Source organism: Phyllostomus hastatus, unplaced genomic scaffold (assembly GCF_019186645.2).
Source record: "Phyllostomus hastatus isolate PE091 unplaced genomic scaffold, TTU_PhHast_1.1 phas_scaffold_345, whole genome shotgun sequence".
NCBI lineage: Eukaryota > Metazoa > Chordata > Mammalia > Chiroptera > Phyllostomidae > Phyllostomus > Phyllostomus hastatus.
This window is the reverse complement of record NW_025334024.1, coordinates 29,667,725-29,691,437: the sequence shown is the minus strand read 5'-3', so window position 1 is coordinate 29,691,437 and position 23,713 is coordinate 29,667,725. Positions and strand designations below refer to the sequence as shown.

General features: G+C 62.1%; 1 protein-coding gene across 1 annotated transcript in view; it reads right to left on the bottom strand.

Moving 5' to 3' along the window:
• Nucleotides 1-641: 641 nt before the first annotated feature.
• The window catches only part of N4BP1 (NEDD4 binding protein 1), a 30,337-nt gene continuing 7,265 nt past the window's right edge, over nucleotides 642-23,713 (bottom strand). The window contains exons 2-7 of the mRNA XM_045818495.1: nucleotides 13,427-15,075; nucleotides 8,012-8,142; nucleotides 6,350-6,446; nucleotides 4,645-4,752; nucleotides 2,422-2,529; nucleotides 642-1,342 (exon numbers count right to left, since the gene is read on the bottom strand). Coding sequence (XP_045674451.1) covers nucleotides 1,000-1,342; nucleotides 2,422-2,529; nucleotides 4,645-4,752; nucleotides 6,350-6,446; nucleotides 8,012-8,142; nucleotides 13,427-15,075 — 2,436 coding nt within the window. The 3' untranslated portion in view covers nucleotides 642-999. The remainder of the gene's footprint in view (nucleotides 1,343-2,421; nucleotides 2,530-4,644; nucleotides 4,753-6,349; nucleotides 6,447-8,011; nucleotides 8,143-13,426; nucleotides 15,076-23,713) is intronic.

The window sequence follows — 23,713 nt, the reverse complement described above, 5'->3', positions numbered from 1 at the left end:
GAGTCTGGGCAACACGGAGAACGCAGCACTGGGACAGCAGTGCCCAGGGGGCTCACGGGAGGGCGCGCACGAGGACACCAGGGACGACACGGGGGCAGGCCCCCGTGGAAGCCACTAAAGCTGTTTACTGGCTGGGGTCATCGTGAAAATAGAAAACCGTTTTTTGGCAAAGCTGCACGAAGTTCCCATGGGCTGCCTCCCATGGCTGTGGACACAAGATGACCGTAACAATGGGGCTGTTGGCTCAGCTTCCTGGCTGCCCACCGTGACCCTCCGAGGCTGAGAGCCGGCTCCTGGAGTCGAGTCGAGTCGGGGGAGCGTGCCCAGCCCGGCCGGCCGGCCAGCCAGAGCTGGGTGGGGGCCCAGAGGCCCCGCGCCCTGTGCGGGCGGGAGGGGAGAAGGGTGCTGGTGCCCTGTCCTCCCACCGTGCCGTCTCTGGCCACGGCTGCGCACGAGGTGCCACCTAGTGGCACCCGCACCACACACCCGGGCCACACGCACCAGTGGCTCGGGCGAAGGACCCCACAGGAGCAAGGCCGAGGACTCCTGCGGACTCTGACTCTGGGGGAGGGCAGGGGCGGGGGGGGGGGCATGCCCACACTTCCTGTGAGTGGGCGGGACACAGTCATCGCAAGAAAATATACTGTAAGAAGTCCTGCTTTCCCTGAGAAAGCAGCTCTTCTTTTTTTTTTTTTTTATTTAGAAAGGCTAATTATATCCATTTGTCAATATTTTCAGCTTTAAGGAAAATAGTTTAAAAAACATAAAAATGTCAATACACTCAAGAGTAACTGCTATTAAACAGTTCTGTACAGGCAGAAAATGTAGACTTTCCTTTTACAGAAAATGTTAAATCCGTAATAGCAGCATAATTTATATATAGAAAAAAGCTGGCTTTGAAAACCCAGGTTGTCATACACGAACCCCGTTTTCTCCTGTACAGACGACAGCGCCCCCGCCGGGAGGTGGGGGTTCACATTGAGCCGCCCGCGCCGGCCCTCAGTCCAGCACCATGGCCGAGAGCGCGTTCAGGTCTTTCATGTACGGGTGGGCCGCCAGGATCTGGTCGATCTTCAGCCTCTGCTCCGAGCCCGGGAAGATCTTGAGCAGGGCCTCGCGCAGCTCGCCCGTTTCGGCGGAGGACCGCTGCGCGGGCAGGGGCAGGCCCTGCGGGAGGCCGGGCAGGAGGGGGAAGCGGGGCTGCGGCGGGAGCCAGTGGCCGGGCGGGGCGCCCTGACCCCGTGCCGGGGGCTGGTGGCCGGTGCCGGCAGCCGGGCCGCCGGGGCCCCTGAAGCCGGGGTCGCACACGCCCGGGCTCGGCAGGGCGGCAAGCAGGGCGTCTCTGTGAACAGAAGGAAGCGAGTCAGGTGAGTGGGGCTGTCGGGTGGACGAGAGGTGCCCCCGACGTCGGAGGGCAGGACTCGAGACCCCCGCGGTCTGGGCAGGCAGGTCCTCCAGAGGAGCTGTCACCTGGCCTGCTGCTGCTCCTGCGAGGCCCGCACCCCCCCCCCGCCCGCAGTCTGGCTGCACGCCCCGGCGCACCAGCAGCACCGGGTGCCTCTGGGCACTGGGCCTCCCCCACACAGTGAAGCCCGAGGGCTCCCAAGGGAAATGACTGGCGAGACCAGGAAGGCGGAATCGCACTGGTCTCCTCCCCCGGCCCCAGCGCAAGCCTGGGACCCAGAGAGGGTCTTCCCCGTGGGTGGGAACGCCCCGCTGAAAGGTGTTCCCGCCCTGCAGGCTGGGGGGGCTGCCCGTTTCGGCTCCGAGAGACAGCAGGCCCGCTGCGGGGTCACAGGACCGCCGGTCAGCCACAGAGGACACTGCCGGGACCCATGCCCAGCACCTGAGCATTCTGGGAAGAGGAACAACACTAGCACTGAGTCAAAAACAAAACAAAAACCCAAACAAAAAACCCAAACCACGAGAAAGAAAATGGAAAGTTTCAAACCAGTTTCAGAAATGTGCAGAACACTGGCCTCTCCATCCGGGGGGGAGGGGTGCGGGCAGAGAGTCCGGCTGGCTCCTCGGGCGGTGATTCCCGGCAGAGGACTGTGCGTGTGAACGTGGGGGACACCCAGGCGCGCGCACCGCGAGCCGGCGGCCCCGCTAACAAGCGACCGTCGGCCACACCCGCTCCGTCCCCGCAGACCCAAAGGCAGGCCCGGCCCGCACCCCTCCTGGGTCGGGGCCAGCAAGACCAAAATCCAAGGGCCACAAGCGCAGGTCTGGTCTCCGGCGGGGCGCGCCTGACTGGTTCCCACGGGCACAGCACCGGCACCGAATACCTGAGACGGCTTTCTAAAAAGCGAAATGCCAGCCCGGGGCCCGGAGACGGCGCCCGCCCGGGAGGGGCGAACAGAGAGGACAGAGAGAAGGGGGTCCGCCGCACGCGGCCCCCGGCCCCCGAGAGGACGCTACCTGAGGGGCGCGTCCTTCCGCAGGAAGTCTTCCAGCCGGGGCCCGCTCCTGCCCAGGGGGTCGTCGGGGACCATGAAGATGTCCCCCACGAAGGTGTACTGCAGCAGCCTGCAACAGAGGGGGGCGGTGGGGCTGGGGGCGCTGACTCCGGCTGCGGCCCCCGGACACCAGCAGCCGTCAGCCTCCCGGGAGACAGGCACCTACCAAACCACAAGGCTGCTCGCTGCCCACAGGGCAGAGGCACACCCACGCCCCGCCCTTCCCGTCTCCCCCAGACGCACAGGGGGGTGAGGAGCTGTAGGGCTGGCTCCCCATCCTGCACAGCGACTTCGGCTCCCCCTGGGCCCGGGACGCAAGCAGCCACCGTCAGCGTGACGGCCAGCGTCCCTTTAAAAAGCAAGCCTCACAGACGCAGCTCAGGACACAGAGGTGCACAGCACAGGGCCCGATTCTGGACAGCCGTGTCCGCCGAGAACCGCCCGGGGCGGCTCGCACTCCCGCCCGGGGTGGGGGCTCTGAGGGTCCTTGCGAGGTGAAAAACGCATCCAGTAACTAACTCTTCCCCGGGCACTCATGTCATTTTTGTATAATCCCCTTGTGATTAGCAAAATGCAAGTATCGGACACGGGGCAACTGTGGAACCCGCCTGGCGACCGCCTAGGCGTGCCGGCTCGCGCAGAGCCACGGACACGCTCGTCCACGCTCCGAGGGCCGCACGTGAGCTCGCCCCGGCACGCCGCAGACCCTGCGTTTGGTTGTCAGTCACTGGTCACCTGGACCTTCGTCCTGCAGGCCCGAGCGCCCGGACCCTCGGGCAGCTAGGCATGATCAGGGCATCACCACCACCACCAGACTCGGAGCCGGCTCGCTCAGCCCCGACTGTGCTTTGGGTGGCGTTCCAGCACGTTCTCGGTGCGGAGGGGCAGCCCCAGGGTGAAGTGCTCTCCCTCCCCTCGGAGGCAGGCCCGTCTGCACAGCATCCCAGTTACTGAGCCCCAGCAGGACACTGTGGCTTTAAGCAGCGTATATGCTGTTCACTCAGGGACCCAAAACACAGCTCTCACGGAGCTGCGGTCCTCACTCCTGACCCCTGGCTCCCAGCTATGGACACCCTCCTACTCCCGGTGTGGGGAGGGCCTTGTGATGGCCACGAGGCGACTTCCGGAAGCGCCCAAGGTGAAGGCTGGCCGCCAGGAGACACGACCACTGGAGGGGAGGGGCTGGGGGGGTAACCAGTCAGCCTGCTCATGCAGCTCCCAGAGACCCCCGCAGTGACAGCAGGGTGCTCGGAGGGGCCCAGAAGCTCCTGCCCGCACATTGCTTCCCCTGCCTGCTCCTGAGTCACACGCTTTTACAATAAACCGGCGATCCGATGCCCTGGCTGGTGTGGCCCAGTGCACTGAGCGCCGGCCTGCAAACCAAAGGGTCGCTGGTTCACTGCCCAGTCAGGGCACAGGCCTGGGTTGTGGCCCAGGTCCCCAGTTGGGGGCACCCGAGAGGCAACCAGTTGATGTCTCACTCCCTCTTTCTCTCTCCTTCCCTCCCCTTTCTTAACAAAACACATAAAATCTGAGGTCCGTGGGCCACCCCAAGGAGGGGCTGTGGGACCCTCCCACCTATAGCCAGTTGGCCAGCAGTGCAGGTGACAATGGGGACTTGCAGCGGCATTCTGAGCTGGAGAGGGTCTTAGGGACCTGGCCGGCCAGAAGCCGGGCTGGCGATGGGGGTCTGAATGTGTGCGTCTGCGGGGAACGAGGGGAAGCCTCGGCTGTGGGGCCCGGCGCTCCCTGCGGGAGGACGGCATCTCTAGGGGCCGGATTCCTGGACATCTTGCTGGGGTCCGGGAACTGAGTGCTGAGGTGGGGGGGCCCGGCCTACTCATGGCCGAGTCAGCACGGGGCCCGACAGCCTGCCGACACCTCCCCTGGCACCTGGAGGCCGTTCCCGCGGCACCTGCAGGTGCAGAGGGAACGGTGCAGACACACAGAGGCATGTCCTCCCCGATGACAGGGACCCTGGCCCCCACAGCGCCCCCCTGCACCTGCTGGCTCCGCTGCTGGGTCCTGCCACTCAGCTGGAGGGACCGGACCCCCTGCAGTGCCGGCCACTCTGGTGTCCCCATCGTGCTCCCTGCAGGGCCGCGGCGAGCACAGGACAGCATGCAAACACAGCCCGTGGCGAACGATGGAGTCACCCCAGCAAGGACAAAGGAGAAACCGCTACCTTTTTGTGATAATTTCTCTCCAGGAGACGGACTCGGTCACGAACTCTCTGAAGTTGTCATTCGTTACAATGATGCCCCCGGTCTTGTCCGCCAAGTGCAGCAGAAACCTGCGGAGACAGGAGAGAGGTGACCGCGGGCAGGCGGGCGGCGCTGCACGGAACCACGGGGCCCTCCTCGCCGGGCCGGTCACACCCTTGCCGGCAGCAGGCCAGCCGGAAACGCGGACCACCTCTGAAATCGCCTCGTGGTTGTGAAGGAAGACCCGGCTCTCACACCGCATTTACACGTTTCTGGAAGCTGCGTCTCGCCAGTCAGCGGTGGTGGCGAGATGACGCGGGGGGCCTCCGTACGGCAGGTGCCAAGGCCGGCTGTGTGGCCGTCAGCCCCGCAGGCCCCTCCCACAGGTACCCCTCCCCCGCCCTGGCTGAGGACGGCACGTCCGGAGCTCCCACTCTGTCTTTCAAGCCACGGATCCACTCAAGCCCAGCAGATGAAGGGGTACACGCCCCGGCCGGTGCGGCTCAGTGGGCTGCATGCCGGCCCGTGACCCGAAGGGGCGCCAGTTCAATTCCCTGTCAGGGCACATGCCTGGGCTGTGGGCCAGGTCCCCAGTGGGGGGCGCTCGAGAGGCAACCACACATGGATGTTTCTCTCCCTCTCTTTCTCCTTCCCCTCCCCTCTCCCTAAAAATAAATAAATAAGGTCTCTGTAAAAGAAGATGCATGGTGATAAAAAAATGAAGGGTCTGAATTAAGCAGTGGGGCGAGCTCTGTGTCATGCTGGGGGTGTCCGTGCTCACACCCTCTCAGTGAGAGATCTGGGAGGACCGTGCAAGGTTGCTGGTTTCTGGTTTTTTTTTAATCCTAACCCGAGCACACGTGTATTGATTTTAGAGAGAAGAAGGGAGAGGGGCGGAAACATCTATTTGTAACCTCCCCTGTCTGTGTGTTCCAAACAGGGATTGAACCACAACCGAGGTACGTGCCCTGACCAGGGATCGAACCCATGACCCCCTGAGGTATGGACAACGCTCCTGCTGGCTCGGCCCCTGAGGGCGGGGCACTGGTCTGCGTGCCACCGGTCAGGTCTGGGCTCGGCTGCAGGTGGAGGCGGCTCAGCACAAGAAGCGGGTCTGAGCCGTGCGTCCCAGGGCCCGGCCCTGCCCTGCCCCCGAGCCTGCCTGGTGCTGGGCGAAGCTTTCAGAAACAGACGTAAAGGGGGAACAGAGGCTGCACTGGCTCCCGCTTTCTGAGTGACACACCAGCCTGTGGACTCAGCTTCTTCCCAGCGCCCCCACCCCCGTCAGCCGAGGCCCCCTCCCACTGCGCGGAGGAGACACTGGGGGCGCGGGCACGAGAGTGGCTGCGAGATGGGCAACGCTTGAGAACCAAGGAAGCTGAGACAAAAAATGGTACTTTTAGCAAGCACCAAAAAAGGCTGCAATCCAATACCTACTTTTCCCCATGGATTCCCAGCTGTGTTTTATTTAAAAAGACCGAGAAATTCTAACAGCTATTTAAAAAGTTCCTACACCCGTACAGCAAAGATGATTAAATACGCAACATTAGGGACCACACACAAGAAAGTGCTCCGCCCCACCGAGTGCAGCGAGTCCCTCCAGGACGGGGGTCTGGACGGCGTGCCCAGGAGCGGGCGCTGGCTCCTCCCACCCGCCCGCCTCAGCACGGGAAGCGGCCTTCATACCTGTCGTCATGGGAGGCAATTCTCTCTCCAAAGACCATCCGAGCGGGAGTCAGAGACAATATTCCGAGCTCCTGGAGCTGGGTTAAGAAGTGCTGTTCTGTTTACGGAACAAGTTGGATACACATTCAGACAAAGACTATCTTCCCACCGTTTAAGTAAGCGAATGCACCCCAAATGTTTCACGTGGAGACTGGGGGGGACCCCTGGTTCTGCCGCCTCGGGCAGACTGTGTCGCTAACTCACTGGAGGGAGAATCAAGCAGAACATGGACTAAGGCAGATGCGACATAAAAACGGACAAGCAGTTTTCAAACAACAAAGTCCAGCGTGTCGGCTCCCTGAACAAACCAGAGTGAGCCGCAAACCTGTGCGCGAGGAGCCCTACTGTCGAGGACTCTCGGGCGGCCACCTGACCAGCAGCAGTGGACGAGGGCGGCGGCCGAGGCCCCGTCGGGCCGGGGAGAGTGACGACAGGAGAGGCAGCGGGAGGACCCACTTGCCTGCTGCCCTGCCGGGGCCCCAGCGAGGCCCGCAGGGTCCCCACCGAGAGCGAGTCCCGGGCTCCCTCTGGTCACCGCCCAGCCACGCGGCCGCTGGTGGGCACGTCTGCGGACTCGCACGGGGGCGTCCTGACAGAGGGGCAGGGGGGCCAGAGCCACACCCCCGAAGACCAGGCACGGGCAGAACAGCGGCCCACGGCTCAGGGCCTGCGCCCCGCCCCCGCCCACGGCACAAGGGCGCCCAGCACGGGTCCGCGCGCCTGCGCCCACACAGGGCCGCGCCGCCCCGGCCTCGCGCAGTGCACCAGGCCCGCCGGACCCGCCCGGGGGCGACCGGCCGAAGGGACTACGGCTCGAGGGCCTGCCCCGCCGCCGGCACCGCTGGGCGGGAAGCTGCCCCTCGGGGAGCACAGGCACCCGCCCCCTGTGCAGCAGGGGCCCAGGCGGACTTCCCAGTCAGTGCGGTGGGCAGGTCCTGCCCTCCCATCCCGCCCCCCAATCTACTGTTCCTCTCTGGGCGCTCGGGTCCCCCGGGGGGGGGCTGCCCGAAAGGGCCCTCCCACGGGGCTTCCCACCCCAGCCAGGTGACGACAGACTGCCTCGGGCTTCTCTGGACTTGGTGTTCCACGGTCCACGCCGAGTCCAGGCCCGTGTGCGCGGCCCGAGGGTCGGCCCTGCAGAACCGTGCGATTCGCAAAAACTCTTTATATCAGCAATCGAGCAGCCCATTAAAACAACATTCTATTTCAGGGTTCCAAATTTATCAAGTGACCATTTTAAAAATACTGTTGAAAGAAGCATTATGGAAAAGGAAGTTTTTTCTTTAAAGGGAGAGATCTGACTTGATGCGCCACTGAACTGTGCCCCCGACACCCCAAGGCTTGTTTTGTTAAGCAGTGTCGCCCCAGGAAACTCACTAAAAAAGAGGCAGGAACCCAGGTTAATGGAAGGATGAAAGGTCATGAGGTCTTCAGAAAACTTTTGGGCCACAGAAGGCACTCTGGCATGACCCCCCCCAGAGATGGGGGGGTGGCCGCGCCCCTCCCCCTCTGCGGGGGCTTTTACGGGGACGACATGCCCGCCACTTCCTCCGCAAAGCTGCTGCCTGTGCCCCAGAGGGTGTGCGCTGCAGCCACCAGCCACCAGCCACCCCGCCGCCTCACCTGTGACGTTGGGGTCGCGCCGGGTCCTCCACTGGGGCACGAACACGGTGATGTTCCTGTTCCCCAGCTTCCAGAAGTACTCAACGGCGATGGCGATGCCGCGGCAGGAGAAGAACCTCTTCAGGCCGTGGCTGTGGGGGCGACAAGACGGTTTGGGTTCAGGCGGGAGCGGGGGTGCCAGGGGGCCTGCCACTTGCCCCCGCACCGTCTACTCCTGGGCTGCAGACGCAGAGCCCACAGAGCCCACTCGACAGCCCCCTGCCCGGTCCCCGGCCTCCAGGAGCCTTCCACGGATTCCACCAGGCGGCCTGTCCCTGAAGCTGAGGTGGCCGGGAGCACCCCAAGGCCGGCACCCCCAAGCGGAGGGACAGACCCAGGAGGCGGGGTGGGGAGCAGACCAGCGGCCGAGGGGCTCTCCAGGCCGCAGCCTTGGCGGCGGGAAGAGGTGTGCTCGAACAGGCGGTGAACCACCCGGGGCAGAGGGGCTAAAACACGCCCGCTGCCCGGAAGTCTGGTAACAAATTTTAAAAGAAACAAGAAAAAATATTTACATTTTATTCTCTGGCGGTTAAGTGCAAGCGAAGGTTGAAGAAATGTCTGAAGTTTTGTCAGTGGCAATCCGTCTGCTGACCCGTGAGATGAGAAAGAAACCCGCCCCCCACCCCCCGCAGCCGCGCTACTCCACCCTGCTCCGGGGTCCCCCGCGCGCCGGGGCACGACCCCCTGCACCTCCAGGCCTGTCTCCCCTCCCGGCCAGGGGACCTGCCCCGTCAGCTCTCGGCCCCGCCAGCCCCAGCTCCCGCAGGACGGACCCTGGAGTGCGGCCCCGGGTCTCAGGCAGACCCAGCGTCTGGCTGCACCCTGCCGCCCCGCACACCTGACCAGTCAGAAGGGGTCTCTGGATCTGGGCCCGGAGGTCCCGCCTTTCCTCAGGCCGCTCTCCTGCAGCGGGCCCCTCCTCCCCCCACCCCCGAAAAGTGCCATCCTGCCCTGCGCCCCCAGACACGGGGCCCGGGGAGGCGATCAGAAGGACACAGCCCGGGAGGGACACGGCCACGTGCCCAGGCGGCGCTGCCAGAGGGCAGGTGAGCCGGAGTCCGACTTGGCCCCCTCCCCCCGGGGCTGGGGCCCTTCCTGGGACCCCACAGCGGGACGGATCCCACGTGGGACTGCCCCCAGGGACCTGTGCTCTCATGGAGGAGGAGTGGGCTGGACACGCGGAAAACATCCAGCGACCGGAAGTGCGCCCAGAAGCGCCGTTTGGAGGCTGGAGCCTGCTGGTCCTCGGTGAGCCGCGGGTGCGTGCCCACACAGGCTGGGGCAGGCTCACCTGGGACACATGCACCCACTCCTGGTGAGAAAACCCAGGAGCATCAAAAATAGGGCAAGAATGTAGCAATGGGACATTTGTTACAGGAAGATAAACTGGAGGTAGTTTTTATAGGGGAAAGGGGGTCTCTTTTTAAGTTTTTACAGGAACAAACCACTCTAACGGCATCACAGCCGGGACAGGCCTGCAGGCGAGGTCACAGCAGCCTGGTAACACCAAGTCGCTTCCGGCGCCCCGAAAAGCCTCTCGCGGAGAACACAGACACCCGCCTGGCAAACACAGCCAGGGAAGGAAACCGCGTGGACCCAACCGCTCGATGAGTGGACCTCAAAACACTCCGGGGGGGCCGCCCTGCCCCAGCCCCCGCCGTCTCGGGGCCCCTGCGGCCCGGCCGCCGTCAGGGAAGCCCGGCCAGCCCCTGCCGTGACTCAGCGCCCGACCGCACGCACCTCCACAGCGACACCCCCGTGCGGAGGGGCGCGGGCACTCCCAGGCCCGGCCGCAGACACACGGGCACCAGGCTGTCTCTCGCCCTGGAGCAGGCAGTCCCCCAGAAGGGTGTCCGAAGCGGAAAGGAGGTGGGTGACAGATGACAGAGAACTGATAAAAGCCGGTGACAGTCACAGAGCCAGACAGGGCAGTGTGGGGAAAGAGTAAAAATCCCTTCCTGAACTGCCCAGGAAAGAGGAATTTCCTCCCACGGCCCCCACGTCAGTGAAAGCAGCCCTGGAACCCTGGTCCAGAGAGACCGGCGGGAGAGCCGGCGGGAGAACCGGGTAACGCGCACGGTTCCGGCACGAGGAGGGGCGCCCCTCGGCTGCGGGGGGCACTGCGCGCCCTCCCGGAGGAGGCAGGCGCCCTCCCGCCGCGAGCAGTGCCCGCTCGCCCGGCCTCTGACTCACTGGCAGCGCCGAGGGGAACCCCGGCCCAGGTCTGCCCGTCAGCAGTGCGCTGCGGGCGCCGGGGTTTCTCACGCCGTGTGCGAGCGGCAGGCCCTCGCGCGGGCGCCGCGACCAGGGCTCTGCAGAACCCGGGGGCGGGTGGGCCCGGGCGCGCTGGGGCAGGGTTCCGAGAACCTCTTGCTTAAGGTTAAGGACTCCGGTTTCCGTTTTAACCACTTCCCCAGCGGCGGGGTCAGACACACCAGGCCGGCTCAGCGGGGCGCGGGGCGCGAGCCGCTCACAGCGCTGTGCCCGGGGGCCCCTGGGCCCGAGGACCCCGCCCCGAGTCCCGGGGGCAGCACAGGCCCGAAGTGCGCCCTGTGTCAGGTCCTGGACCAGGTCTTTAACCGTTTTACAGCATGTGGCTCACAGGTGATGTTCACGCGTCAGAACTGTTGCGAGGTTCATGCTTTCACAGATGAAGCCCAGCACCTGACACGCCAGAGTTTCGGCTTCAAGACCCCACACACTCGCTGAACTACACGTGTGGCCTCAGTGACAGTTTAACCTAAAATGATACCTCATTTCAATGGCAAATTCTAAGTGGGTGGTGAAAAGTCGTTTTACAAAGCCTGATCTCCAACAACTTCCTCTTCTCTTCGTTCCCTCGACAGGCTGCCACCGGCCAGGCACCACCCTGCACGGGCACTGACTCCGGGGTGGCTCGGGCGCACGGACGCGGCCACGCTCCGCGGAACAGACAGGCGAGGGACAGCTGGGTTCCCGAGGAAACAGCTCATTCAGGGGAAGGGCTGACTTCTTCCCACTTCTGCAGAGTTTGGGGCGAGACACACACAACAAAACCACCATCTCTGAAGCGAACGACTCGGCCGCATCCAGTACCCTCACTCGTCCGCACAGCCACCACCTACACCTCGTCCCCAAACACGTCAGCACTGCAAAGCGAAACCCCACACCCAACGAGCCATTTCTTTCCAGAACGCGTTAATTTTAATTGCTGACATTCTCCAGTGAATCCACACCAAACTGTAACCCTGTTTCCTTTGTGGAAGTGGTGCTCTCACACGTGGGCGTCTGTGAATTCCAAGACAACCGACGGCCTCCCAAACAAGCGGGTCTCACACAGACGAACGCCGGTCGGCTGGCGGCCGCCCTCCGGCACGGGTGCGGAGGGGTCCAGGGACGGCGCCGCGCCGCGGGGGCAAGGCAACACGGGGTGGGGGTGGGCGTGGGCTGTCCCCGGACAGGGGGGAGGGAGACGCTGGGCCCCGGGGGCGGATGTGCAGAGCGACCCGTCAGGACAGACAGACGGCCCCGGGTCCCGGCTGCCACCCCGCTGAGAGCTGAGAAGCAGCGACTGCTCCAGAAAGGCCTGGAGAAGAGCGTCGTCATCACCACTGTCACCACTGCACCAGCCTCCACTCCTTCCGGGAGCCGGTCTGGCGCGTCTCCCCACACACGGCAGATGAAGGGGGGCCCCGGCCACTCCCAATCAGGACCTACACGTCACACCGCTCAGCTCCGGCGTCCAGCTCGGGCGGGGTGACCGCAACCGCCCTGCGCGCTCGATGTGGAGGCTGCGCCCCCAAGGAGCCGCCCACAGAGGAGGCGCAGCGATGACACACAGTGCTGTCTGGAAAGGAAGACAGCACATGCGTATTTTTACTGCCTCTCCTAACTTTAACGTGGAATGCTGGCTCTTCTTTCAGCAAAGAATAGCACCAATAATTCATTCAAAAAATAAAACTCAAAAGAATCATCTTATTTTACAGACAGACATTAAAATATTTGTAGATGAAGCCCTGGCTGGCATAGCTCAGTGGATTGAGCGTGGGCTGCGAACCAAAGCATCGCAGGTTCAATTCCCAGTCAGGGCACATGCCTGGGTTGCAGGCCACAGCTCCCAGCAACCGCACATTGATGTTTCTCTCTCTCTCTCTATCTCTCTCCCTTCCCTCTCTAAAAAATAAATAAATAAAATCTTAAAAAAAAATATTTGTAGATGAAGTGACAACAGCTGAGCCAATGGCCTGGGAGGAAGGCAGCTGGTGGAGGAGGGGAGAAATGGCTGAAATGCGGCCGCAGACAGGCCAGGAGCCAGAGCGACCACCCTGCCCGGGCGACTGGCCCACCACGGGCACCCGAAGTGCACCCGACACGGGGTTCCCTGTGCCCCGTGCTACCTTCTTGTGCAGTTATCTGAAAATGCTGCAGATTTAACAACACAAACACCTGAACACACACATCTCAATAATAAAGCTCATCTGCAATCTCACCGAGCACCCCTATAAGATGAGGGTGTGAATGAATCTCTCAGCACCCCCTCCCCCACTGCCCACAAAGAGGCAGCAGAGACCTCAGCCATTCAGAGAACCGCCGCCGCCCCTCTGCTCCAGCCCACGCTCGGGCGCCCCTTCCCTGAAACGCAGGTCTCCACGTCTGTGGAGTGACTGACTTCGTAAACGGGGAGGGAGACCCCCCCGCCAGTTGCCGAACCGGTCTCAGCAGGCCGCAAGCTGCCCCCGGCCGAGGGCTGCCACCCCCTTCTCAGCCGCCAGGCTGAACAGCCCCTCACAGAAGACAGCGGGGCCCCCGGCAGGGGTAAGACAGGCCACACAGAAATGACCCCTTGGCTGTCTCTCCTGAAAACACACACAGGAACTGCCGTGCGGTCAGAGGCCCACGAGGGAGCTTGTGCTGACGAGGCTCCCTAGGAAGCAGACCGCGGCCACCCCATTGTCAGAAGTGAGTGGAGTACATCACTGCCGCGGCCGCGGCCTGCCACCGCCGACGAGGACCGAAAGTTCCTTTTGCCTTCAGCTCCACCCTCGCGCCCGACCCTGGTGGCATTCCCGGTACTGAGAACCTGGTGGTTCTCAAGTCTCTGTCTGCATCGCGCACCACTGGGCGACGCCACGTGGGAAGACGAACTTCCTGTGCTCTCCTGCCCCCGGGGCGTGGGCTCCCCAGGGGGAGCGAAGTGCACAACTCTAGAAGACGGACGGACGACAGAGCTCTACCAGCCAGCGGTGCCCGTGCGCCCGCCCCCGCGCGAGGCCAGGACCAGCCCAGCAGACCCTGGGCGCACGGCTCCTACAAATGCCCGCGACTCTGGGCTGTGGCCCGGGCCCCAGTGGACACCGCACCCGGCGGGCAGGGCAGGGCAGGGCAGGGCGCACTCACGTGATGGCGACGTTGCTGCCGTCAATGACGATGTGCTTCAGGTCGGTCCTCCCCGGCTCGTTCTTCAGCTCCAGCTTGTAGGGCACTCTCAGGGTGTCGCGGAACCTCTGCACGCCCGTCACCGAGCAGTCCACGTGGTCGGCGGCCGAGGGGGACAGCGGGGGCCGCAGCGCCGGCGGGGAGAAGGGCTGGCCGTTCGGCTTGGACTGAGCAGCGCCGCCGCAGCCGGGGCGGCCCTCGGAGGCGGCCCTCGGAGCGTTTGGGAGCGAGGGCTCTCCCTGCTGCCACAGGCCGTTCTCGGGGGGAGCGGGAACCCTGGGCTGGGGGCCCGACATCCCTCTGGAGACAAAGCTGACTTCTTTGGGGCTCGGAGGGGTGGCAGAGGGGGCAGGGCCGTCTGTTTCGAGGTCCACGCTCCCCGGGTAGCTCGGGTGCGAGCCCCAGGGGTCTGGTCTCGGCCCCCCCGGCGCCACTCTGAAAGCGTTGACCTTGCAGTTCGAGGTGCAGGGCTTCGACTCGACCTTGAACGGAGACTGGGGAGACCGGTGCGCCGCGCTCTGCTGCGCGTGGGCCTGTGTCTTCTTTGGGGCCGGATCCCCCGTGGGCCCGTTCCCGCTGCTGCACAGACCTCTGCCCCCGGCCCTGCTGGTCTCCGGAGACACGGGGCCCGGCGGGAACTCTCTGTCTTCTTGGGACCTTTTATTTTCCTTCTCAATTTCCTCCAGGAGCAGCAGCGGCTCGGTAGCCGGCCCATACTCCCGAATGACCTTCTCAACAATCTCCTGGGAATAGCCCATGGTCTTGAAGAAGTTGACCAGGATGTTGTGCTCCATTTCCTCAGTAGTGTCCTTTCCATCCGGCCCGACAAGGTCAGGGTCAGCAGGCGGGTCGGGCAGGTCGACGGCCGCACTCCCAGCCGAGGCCTTGCTGTCCTGCAGGAGCTCCGCCTCTTGAGCGCTTTCCAGGGAAAACTGTTTCTTCGTGTGCCTTTCTTCCGAGTCGGAGGACCGCCTCTTGTGGCACACCCGGCCTCTGCAAAGCGCCTCCGCGTCGGGGGTCAGGCCATTGATCGGGACAAAGAGCGCATCCCGTGGGCCAGACAAAACGTCGTCCATTTGCTTCGTGAGCTCGGTGACGGGGGACCCGGCCGTCCTCCTCGCCTCCCGCTGCAGGGCCGCCCCGTCCTCGGGCACTCCGTGGGGCTCCGCCTGCTCGGGGTCCCGGGCTGCGTGGGCGGCCGCGTCGTCTCCCACGTCGAAGAGGCCGCCCTCCCCCTGCGTGAGGGTCAGCAGCTCCTTCTTCAGGGAGGGCGGCAGCAGCAGCAGGTCCATCGTGTAGCTGTCCGCGTGCGCCTCCACAAACTGCTTGAACTCCCTTTTCACCTCTGACTCCCTCTGACTGCCCGGCAGGTTCTCGTTGCCCTCGAAGAGCTTCACAAACTGCTGAATGTGGCTGCGGGCCATGACCACAGCCTCCGCACTCCCTCGGATGCCCAGGAGGCCGGTGTCCAGGACGCAGAGGTCGGCGCAGGTGTCCTGGATCAGGCTCTTCAGGAACAGGCTCCGCGCCCCGACGAAAATGCAGTGCATGGCCTTGGGGTAGCACTCTCTCTCCTCCAGTTCAGGCTCACAGATTCCTTTGATATACTCCTGCAGGGAAGACAGCAGACGGGTTACAAAGGCTCTTCCCAACGCACATTTGTGTGTTACCTGCGTGACTACAAATGTCAAAGCGGGGCTGTCCAGCCCGCGGGCCCAGGGCAGCTGTGCGTGTGGCCCGGCACAAAGTCGGAAACTTACTTAAAACGTCCTGAGATTTTTTTGTGATTATGTGTCGCGGTGCCTCTTATGTGTGTGTGGTCCAAGACAACTCTTCTTCCAGTGCGGCCCAGAGATGCCAAAGGGTTGGACACCTCTGGCCAAAAGCATGTGGGAAAAGGCCCACACTTTCAATGAAGAATCCCAAGGAACACATACAAGTTGCTAAGTGCCTTCACAGACACTGGAAACGCGGGTCTGAGCCCAGGAGGCAGGCAGTGCGCTCAGCAGTGCACCCTGCGAAGTGACCTCAGGGTGGCCACGCCCAGCACACATCGGGGACCCCGCGGCCGGGTGCACGCACACTCAGAAAGGACACACACCCCTGCCTGCTGCTTGTCACTCATCGCCAGTGTGACACACTCCAGAGGTGAGACAATCGGGCCAAACAGGTCACTCCAGAACAAGCCTTGACTCCTGCTTCACTATTGTCATTAGTTTCCAAATAAAACATAGTGATTTATTGAAGACATTAAAAAAAGAAAAACGATTAATTTAGCAAAAAGGTCTTCTAGCTGGCTGGAACAGCGTACAACCTATGTAACCTGATGTCTGCGTTCTAAGAGAGGCCGGGCTGTTTAATAAGTACCGTCCCGCACACAGAGAAGACCCAGAGGACCCTGGCCCGCACTGCGTTTTCGGGTGTGCCGTCGGGGTGTCCGGGGAGATTTCACACCGAAGGGGCGGGAGTGTGTGTGAAACGAGCAAGCACGTGCAGCGCACACACGAACAGTGGGACACACCTCGTGAGTGACTCGGGCACGGGAGCCAGCTGCCCGCTCCGGCGCCCCAGCCCTCTCCAAGCCCAGCCCCTGCACCTGCAAAGAGATGGAGGGGGTGCAGTCCTCTGTTTGAGGGGATTCCACGAAACCACGAGCGCCAAGCTCTGACAACAGTGCCCTGCACACTGTCCCTGCGTACAGTGAACTGAGCAACACCGCCACACTCGAACCGTCCGTGAAGACTTCTGAACAGGAGCCTGTAAGGAGTGAGCCCGGACGCCTGACCTACGCTCCCGAGTTGGGGCGGCGCTCCCGAAGAGGGCGCACTGCTTCGCCGGAGGGCGAAGACGCCGCGGGCCGCAGGCAGGCTGAGAGAGGCCTGCCCTCCTCCCCGCCTGCATCAGACCCGCAGCCGCTGCATCAGACACAACGCGCCGTCCCCGCCCCTCACCCTGGACGTGCTGGCGGCACTCGGCACTGCTGGCGGTGTCGCGGGGACCTCCCGACCGACCTCGTGCCGCCCACCGCTGGTCTGAACCTGCGCCGCATTCGGGCTGCGGGTTGAAGCTTTTTTTCGGAAGTTTACTTTGAAAACCCTACAGGTTCACAGGAAGTTGCAGAGACAGCACACGCAGATTCTGTGTATTATTCCTCACCATTTCCTCCGATTGCTGCATCTGAGTCGGTTATCGTCCGGTGTCAGGACCAGGGACCCTACCCCGAGCAGGGCGTGGCGGGTTCGGCGCCCTTGCGCCCCACGCGCACGTGCAGACCCCAAAACACCACTCCGACCCGGACTCGGAATCACCCCGCCTCCACGGAGACTTCCTGCAAGCCACCCCCCACAGTCCCGCTCACCCCGCCCCGCCCCCCGCCCTGCCGCCACCCACCTGCTCCGCCGCCACACCTTCGCGACTTCAAGGACGTCGTGTAACAGACCGAACGGCACGTGGCCGCTGAGGCGGGCCCTCTCACTGCACGCGCCACCCCTGAAACCCACCCGTGCCCTGCGCACACCCGCAGTGCAATCCTGCGTCCGCTGGGCGCTGCTCCCGGGTGTGGGCAGACTGTGGGGTGCGCACCATCTCCCTACCGAGGGGTGCTCTGGCCGTGCCTGGCTGGGGCCTTCATGCGTCCGGCTGTGGAGAACAGTCACGCACTGGGTGTCAGTGCACTTCCTGTCCCTCCTCTGGGGTCAACGTCCCTGCGGGCAGCTGCTGGTCGGGTGGGAGAGTGCGTTCGGTTTCCCGAAAGGGCCGTGGCCGTGTTCCAGAACAGCCGCGCCCGGGCACAGCAGGAGAGCCCGTCCCCCCACCCCTGCCGGCACCCAGCACTGGCACCCAGCACTGCCGTCACCCGCCGCTCACGGTGGGCAGCTCCAGCCACCTGAGGTCAGCCCGCAGGGCTCCGGGACCCTCCTCCCCGCGGCGGCACCAGAGGTGGCCAGCAGCAGCCGTGCACAAAGCCACGCCGCTCGCCCAGACCACCCCGGCCACACGCAGGCGCGTGCCGTCCCCACCCTCACAGGAAGGGGAGGTGCTTCCAGGGAGACCACGCTCGCACAGTTCTCGTCACAGAGTGTCGTTACCGCGGTTGCACTGTATTACTGCTGTTCCCCTCTTCCCGTGCCAACCTTGTGGACACAGCTTTGCCGCGGGCGGGCATGCACGCACGCGTGTTGTGCGTGCAGGAGAAAACAACACAGCCCAGCAGGTCCTCGGGCCGCGCCACCACAGCCCACACCGCTCTGCCCCGACGTCGGCGAGATGCCAGGGGCGCAGCCCTCGTGCACGTGAATTAGGCCGGTGAGGTCAGTTTCGCCCCACGCTGTCTCACTCGAAGTTGCAGCTGTTTTCAGCTACTTCAGTTCCTGTGCCCTTGCACACACATTTACCGACAGTCTCGCCTGGCAACCCTGCTGAACGTGCACCTGGTGTCAGGGTCACTGCCGTCCGCGGAGCTGCCTGATGCAGGACCTCGGCGCGTCCCTCCAGCTCTCTGGCCCTGCCCTCTCTCATCGGTGTTTTACGGTGCCGGGCATGCAAGCCCGAGGCACACTGGTTGGTTCCACAACCTGGCACTTCGCTTCCAGAGTGACTGGGCATGGCGCTGGGTCCTGACCCTGGTTTCCACGTGCTCACTGTTAGTAAGCACACACACAACTGACTCTGTACACCGATCACGTACCTTGTGACCTCGCCGCACCTACTTCTAGTTCCAGCATTTTCCCCTGCAGATTCCTTGGGATTTTCTACTCAGATAGTCACCTCCTCCACCCTTCTGTCCCCTGGTCTACAAGCCGGCTACTTTACTTTCCTGCCTCACAGCGCTAGTCGGCCCTCTAACACCGTGCTGCCTCACGGCAGGGACGGCAGCCACGCTGGCCTGGCTGCTCGCCCGGAGGCAGGGAGCCTCCAGTCTGATGCCGCCAGGTGCGCCAGCCTTTCAAGTAGATGCTCTCTGTGGTGCTGAGGAAGTCGTCCCGCACGCCACTTTTCTAGGAACGCGAACTTGAATGGGGACTGAAACTTGCCACACACTTCACTGCACCAGCCGATGCAGTCGTGGGGTTCACTTCCTGAGCTCGGTCCCACGCGTCACACGGATGACTTCTGGACACCGAGCCAGCCTTGTGTTCCTGGGGTCATCGCCACGTGGTCGTGAGGTGGAATTCTTTTACGTGCTGATGAAGTACACTTCAAATATCCTGTCGGGAATTCCCACATCCTTTGCCTCTGTAGTCATGAAAAACGGGCGTGCAGCTTTCCTTTTCTTTGCATCGTCTGTCTGGTTCTGGTGTCCGGATTCTCCCAACGATGACGAGTGAGTGGAAGAGGAGGAGGAGGAGGAGGTGCTCTCTCTTCAAGGGCCCTGGCACCCCCGTGCCACCCCGCCCCTCCGGGACCGAACACCCCACGGCAGGACTGTGGAACCCCGCCCTCGCCGGGGCTCCTTCGGCCTCGGTGCCTCTCCTCCCTGCCTGCCCTCCCGGTCACGGGGAGCTCACGCGTTACACGCGTGTACATTTGAAATCCCATCAGACAATGTCATAAAACTCGCCTTTATCCATGAACTCACTTTCAAGAACCCAAGAGGGGAAAGTAATCTATTATATTCAGCCGGATCTTTATCACTTCAGTCTGAAGAACTTCCTTTAGCAATTCTTTTGGAGCAGGCTGCTGGCATCGATCTCTCTTCAGTAGGTGCTTTATCACGCTTTATTTCATTTCCATTCTCGAAGGGCAATAACCTCGCTGGAGAGCGAGCTTTGGGTCAGCAGTTCTTCTTCCCAGCACTTACGAAACACTACGCCGCCCCTCTGGCCTGCGCGGTTTCCGACGGGAAAGCTGCACTCTCCGCTGTTCTCGCCCACGTGGCTTCTCTCCCGATGCGTTCTCTCGCGGTTTTAACTGCCTTCCGAGTCCAGCAGCGTGGCGAAGGTGCATCTGGCGGTGAAAGTCCGAGTTCGTTCTGTGTGTGTTCTCTGAGCTCCATAAGCGTGATGCTTGTGCCTCCTGCCGATCATTTCTGCCAGCCGGGAACCTTCGGCCACCGTTTCTGCAAGCGTTCCCGCTGCGCTTTCTCCGCCACCCCTGCTCGGGCTAGACCGCCCCCGCGGTGCTCTCTGCACGCTCGCAGACCCCGCCCCCAGTCATCTCCACTGTGAAGTTGAGCCCACGCGGGGGCTTACTTACTTACCTAGAGTCCTTCATTTTGCAGTGCCAGCCTTTCCAGCTGGCTCTTCTATTTCTCTGCTGAAACCTTCTATTGGTTTCGACAGTTGCCTGCCGGGGAATTTTCGTAACAGACCCTCATAATAACGTCTCAGGTAAACCAGCATCTCTGCCATCTCGGCAGTGGGGTCTGCTGTCTTCCAGAACGCACATCTCCCTGGTTCTCCATGTGCCACGGGATGCCTTGTCACAGCCACCGGGAATGCGATGGGACCCTGGTCTTGACTGGGTCCCACAGAGGATGCCGAGACCTCCGTTCTCGCCGGGAACTGGCCTGGACGCAGGCGACAAGCTGCCAGCGGAGACTCCAACGCCAGGCTGGTTTTCACACGCGCAGGGCTGCCCGGGCCTGTCCCACGTGTGCCCGAGTCAGCAGCAGTGCTGCGTGATCCGGGGGAAAAGGCACAACACACTCAAAACTCTCAGGGAAAATGACTTTCAGTCTGTAATTCCATACCCTCCACAACCCGCATCGAACACACAGCGGCACAAAGACACTCCTAGACACGCCGAAGCCTGAGAAGATTAGTCCCACGAGTCACTCCTCGAGAAACTACTTTAAGACAAAGGCCACCAAAAATGTGGGAGGTGACGAAGTAAATGTGATCCAAGAGTGGCAAAGAGAAGTCCAAAGGTTACAGTTGTGCAGCGACAGGCTGGGCGCCCAGCCCCCCGGGGCGGGGAAGGGCCGGAGAGGCCTCCGCCCAGGCAAGGGGGCTCCATGAGTGGCGGGCGTAAAGGAGCCTCGTAAATCGGGTGTGTTCGAGGCAACTTTCACAAGTATATGAAAATTCCAGGAAAAACTAAAAGCTGTGCCAGAGAGAAAACATAATGTAGTGCGGTATCGGGCGCTGTTGTATTTGTGTAAGTCATTTACACAGAAACTCTGTTTCTTGCTTAACAACCACAAAAGGCAACAGCCCTGGCTGGTGGGCTCAGTGGACTGCGCGCCGGCCTGCGAACCAAAGGGTCCTCGCTGGATCCCCAGTCAGGGCGCAGGCCTGAGCTGCGGCCGGGTCCCCAGTAGGGGGCGCCTGAGAGGCAACCACACACAGATGTTTCTCTCCCTCTTTCTCCTTCCCCTCCCTAAAAATAAATAAATAAAATCTTCAAAATAAAAAAAAAAAAGAAAAGAAAAAAACCACTGCGTTGGTCTTTGTCCATTCAGGCTGTTACAACAAACACCGCAGCCTGGGTGGCTCACAGACAGCAGAAATGTGTTCCCCACAGTTTTGGGGGGGGAAGAAGCCCTAGACCAGGCTGCCGAAGTCAGGGGCCGCCCCTGCAGGCGGCGGACCCCGTGCTTGCCCCCACATGGTGAGAGGGGCGCAGGCGCTCTCCACCTCTCTCGGGGCACTGGGACCCCACCTCCCCCAGAAGGCCCTGCCTCTCCGCGCCACCGCGCCACGCACTGGGCTTCAGCGTGTGGACTCCGAGGGGACACGAAGAGCCAGCCCCCAAGGGCCGGGAGAACGGGGGCAGTTTCCGCGTGCCGTCTAACTGAAGTGAATGACGCCCAAACTCGGCAGGAAACAGCAGTCTGTTATTATTTAACTGTCTCGGTACCGTGAGAACAAACAGCTGGAAACAGCCCTGGCTGGTGTGGCTCAGTGGACTCAGGGCCAGCTTGTGAACCAAAGGGTCGCCGGTTCAATTCCCAGTCAGGGCACAGGCCTGGGCTGCGGGCCGGGTGCCTGGCTGGGGGTGCGTGAGAGGGAGCCAGCTGACGCATCTCTCACACATTGATGTCCTCTCCCTCGCTCCCCTCTCTCTAAAAAAACAGCGAAAAGTCACTGCCCCTGGGAAGCTGGGGAGCAGCCTGAGGGACTGCCATTCTTGACGACAGCAAACCTTAGAGCTACTGAAGTTTGTGGCTAGCCACGCACATCCATTCCTTTGGCATTCTCCGGACTTCTGAATTTTACTAAAAACCAGGAAGGTGCGCACATCCCCTCGGCGATGCGCCAGCCACGGCGCTGGCCCTCCCTTCAGGTTACCGGATTCGGTCTGAGATGAGGAATCCTGGCAGTCACGGCAGACTGAGTGACTCACCTTTCAACCAATTATTTTCTATTATTTGTTACTTTTCCAGATCAGTTTAATCAAGAATATTTTGCAAGAAGAGCTGTCCAAAAACAGCCACACCTGTAACTACCTGTATGATTTGGGATGTTCTGAAGCCTGTGCGATGGAGAGAAAATGTAAAATCAAAGTGCACGCTGAGGCAGACAGGTAACTGCCAAGATCGGTGAAACCCGCCCCCCCCCTTTGATTTTTCAAAGTAGACTTTATTTTTTTAAGTAGTTTTAGGTTTGTGGCAAAGTTGGGTAGAAAGTACAGACTTCCCACAGGTGATTTTTAAAATGATAATCACAGAAGTCCCTATGTTTTTATCAACTATAGTCAATTTCATACATCGGAGCTCCTAGAAAACGTAGGTCCAAAACTGATCTGCTCTGTTACTCGCAAACAAGTCAGTTCGCTGCGCGAGTTTCTCAAGCCTCCCCCAGCAAGTGCGGTCCGGGGCTACCCAGACCCCGTGTGGATCCCTGCCCCTCCGGGAGCGCCCTGTTAAGCCCGGGCCGCGGTGTGCCAGCACCAGGAGTTGGTGGAGCTGTGCGATGGCACCCCGCCGCGGAGACGACCGAGGCCCAGGCGGCCGCCCCGTCTGGGGGAACGCCGTGCTGACAGCCGGCTGCAGCAGCTCTGTGTGCACTGAGCCCGGTGCGCGTGTGCACGCGCGCTCACACCCCCAGAGAGACGAGTCATCGTCCCCTGAGAATTGCGAAGTAGCAGCAGCTGACTTTCACCCTCGGGTTCAGAGGTGAACAGTGAGTACACAGCACTATCGTGTGCCAGGAGAGCTCTGGCCGCCAGCTGGACTGATAAGAAAGACTCTGTGGACCCAAACAGCCATTATTTGCATTCAGCTGCGCTGGTATCTGAACATCAGCATGTGGGTCAAGCACCGTCTTCGCACCCTGCAATGTTCGCATTCTGCTTTACGTTACTCGGGGTTCTGAGAAAAAAGGAGGGGCGTGTGACACATACATAACCCCCTTTCATGTGGCCAAACAAACCCCTGTTAGTCTACCTTCTTCTCCAGCCTCAGCTCCTCGGAGCCCCCCCCGCCCCCCCCCTCGGGAACCGGGAGGACGCAGCTACCACCGGGAGGGGCCCGAGTGGCCACTCGAGAGCCTGCAGGATCGCCCCGGGCAGGTTCTCCTGGCGTCCCGGGGGAAGAGGGCGCACATTCTCGGACCACAACGCTGACCATGCCGCTGCTGGGAGACCCCGCGCCCACCAATAAAGGTCTCCCAGACGGAAGTCCCAGCAGGAATCAGAAGTCTGGGGACACCAGCGGCATCCAGTCCAGTGACAATGACGTCAGTGACACTGTTTAAGAAAGTGGCTGAAATGACCCCGAAAGGGTTTGTGTTCCATTTTAATAACTGCACACAATCGAGAAAAGTTATGAAATACTCCTAATAGGGCAAAAGGATGGCCTTTGCACCAAGAGGCACACCCCTCGGCCCGCCGGGCGGTCTCACTCTCTGGGAAACTGGCCTCGGACTCGCCGCGCCCCGCTGGCGAGCCCCGGGCGGCCACTTCGCGGTCGGTGCGACACCGGCCAGTGTGCATCTACCTAACCCGGCGGTCTCGTTCGACCTCGCTTTTCTTCCAGTGCCGGGAAACCTCGGGTCCTCAGGTGCTCTCTGAACCACCCACGCATTCCTGAGGGTTCCCTCATTCGTGAGTTCCCTAGCTGTTTGGGGGTGTGTTTATGAACCCCTGGAAAATATTCATCCGCGCTTGGACAGCTTCAGAGGGGGGGCGGAGTCGTCCGGGGCCTCGCCAGCCTGGGCCCTGGAACCGGGCGCCCAGAGACCACGGGCACCTGCCGTCTCCCTGCGCTTCTTCCTTCCGGCTTTGTCCTGCTTCACGGCCACGCGCCCCTTCCCACGCCAGTCGGCTCCGGGACCAGCGAGCACGGACGACCAGGCGGGTCTCCGC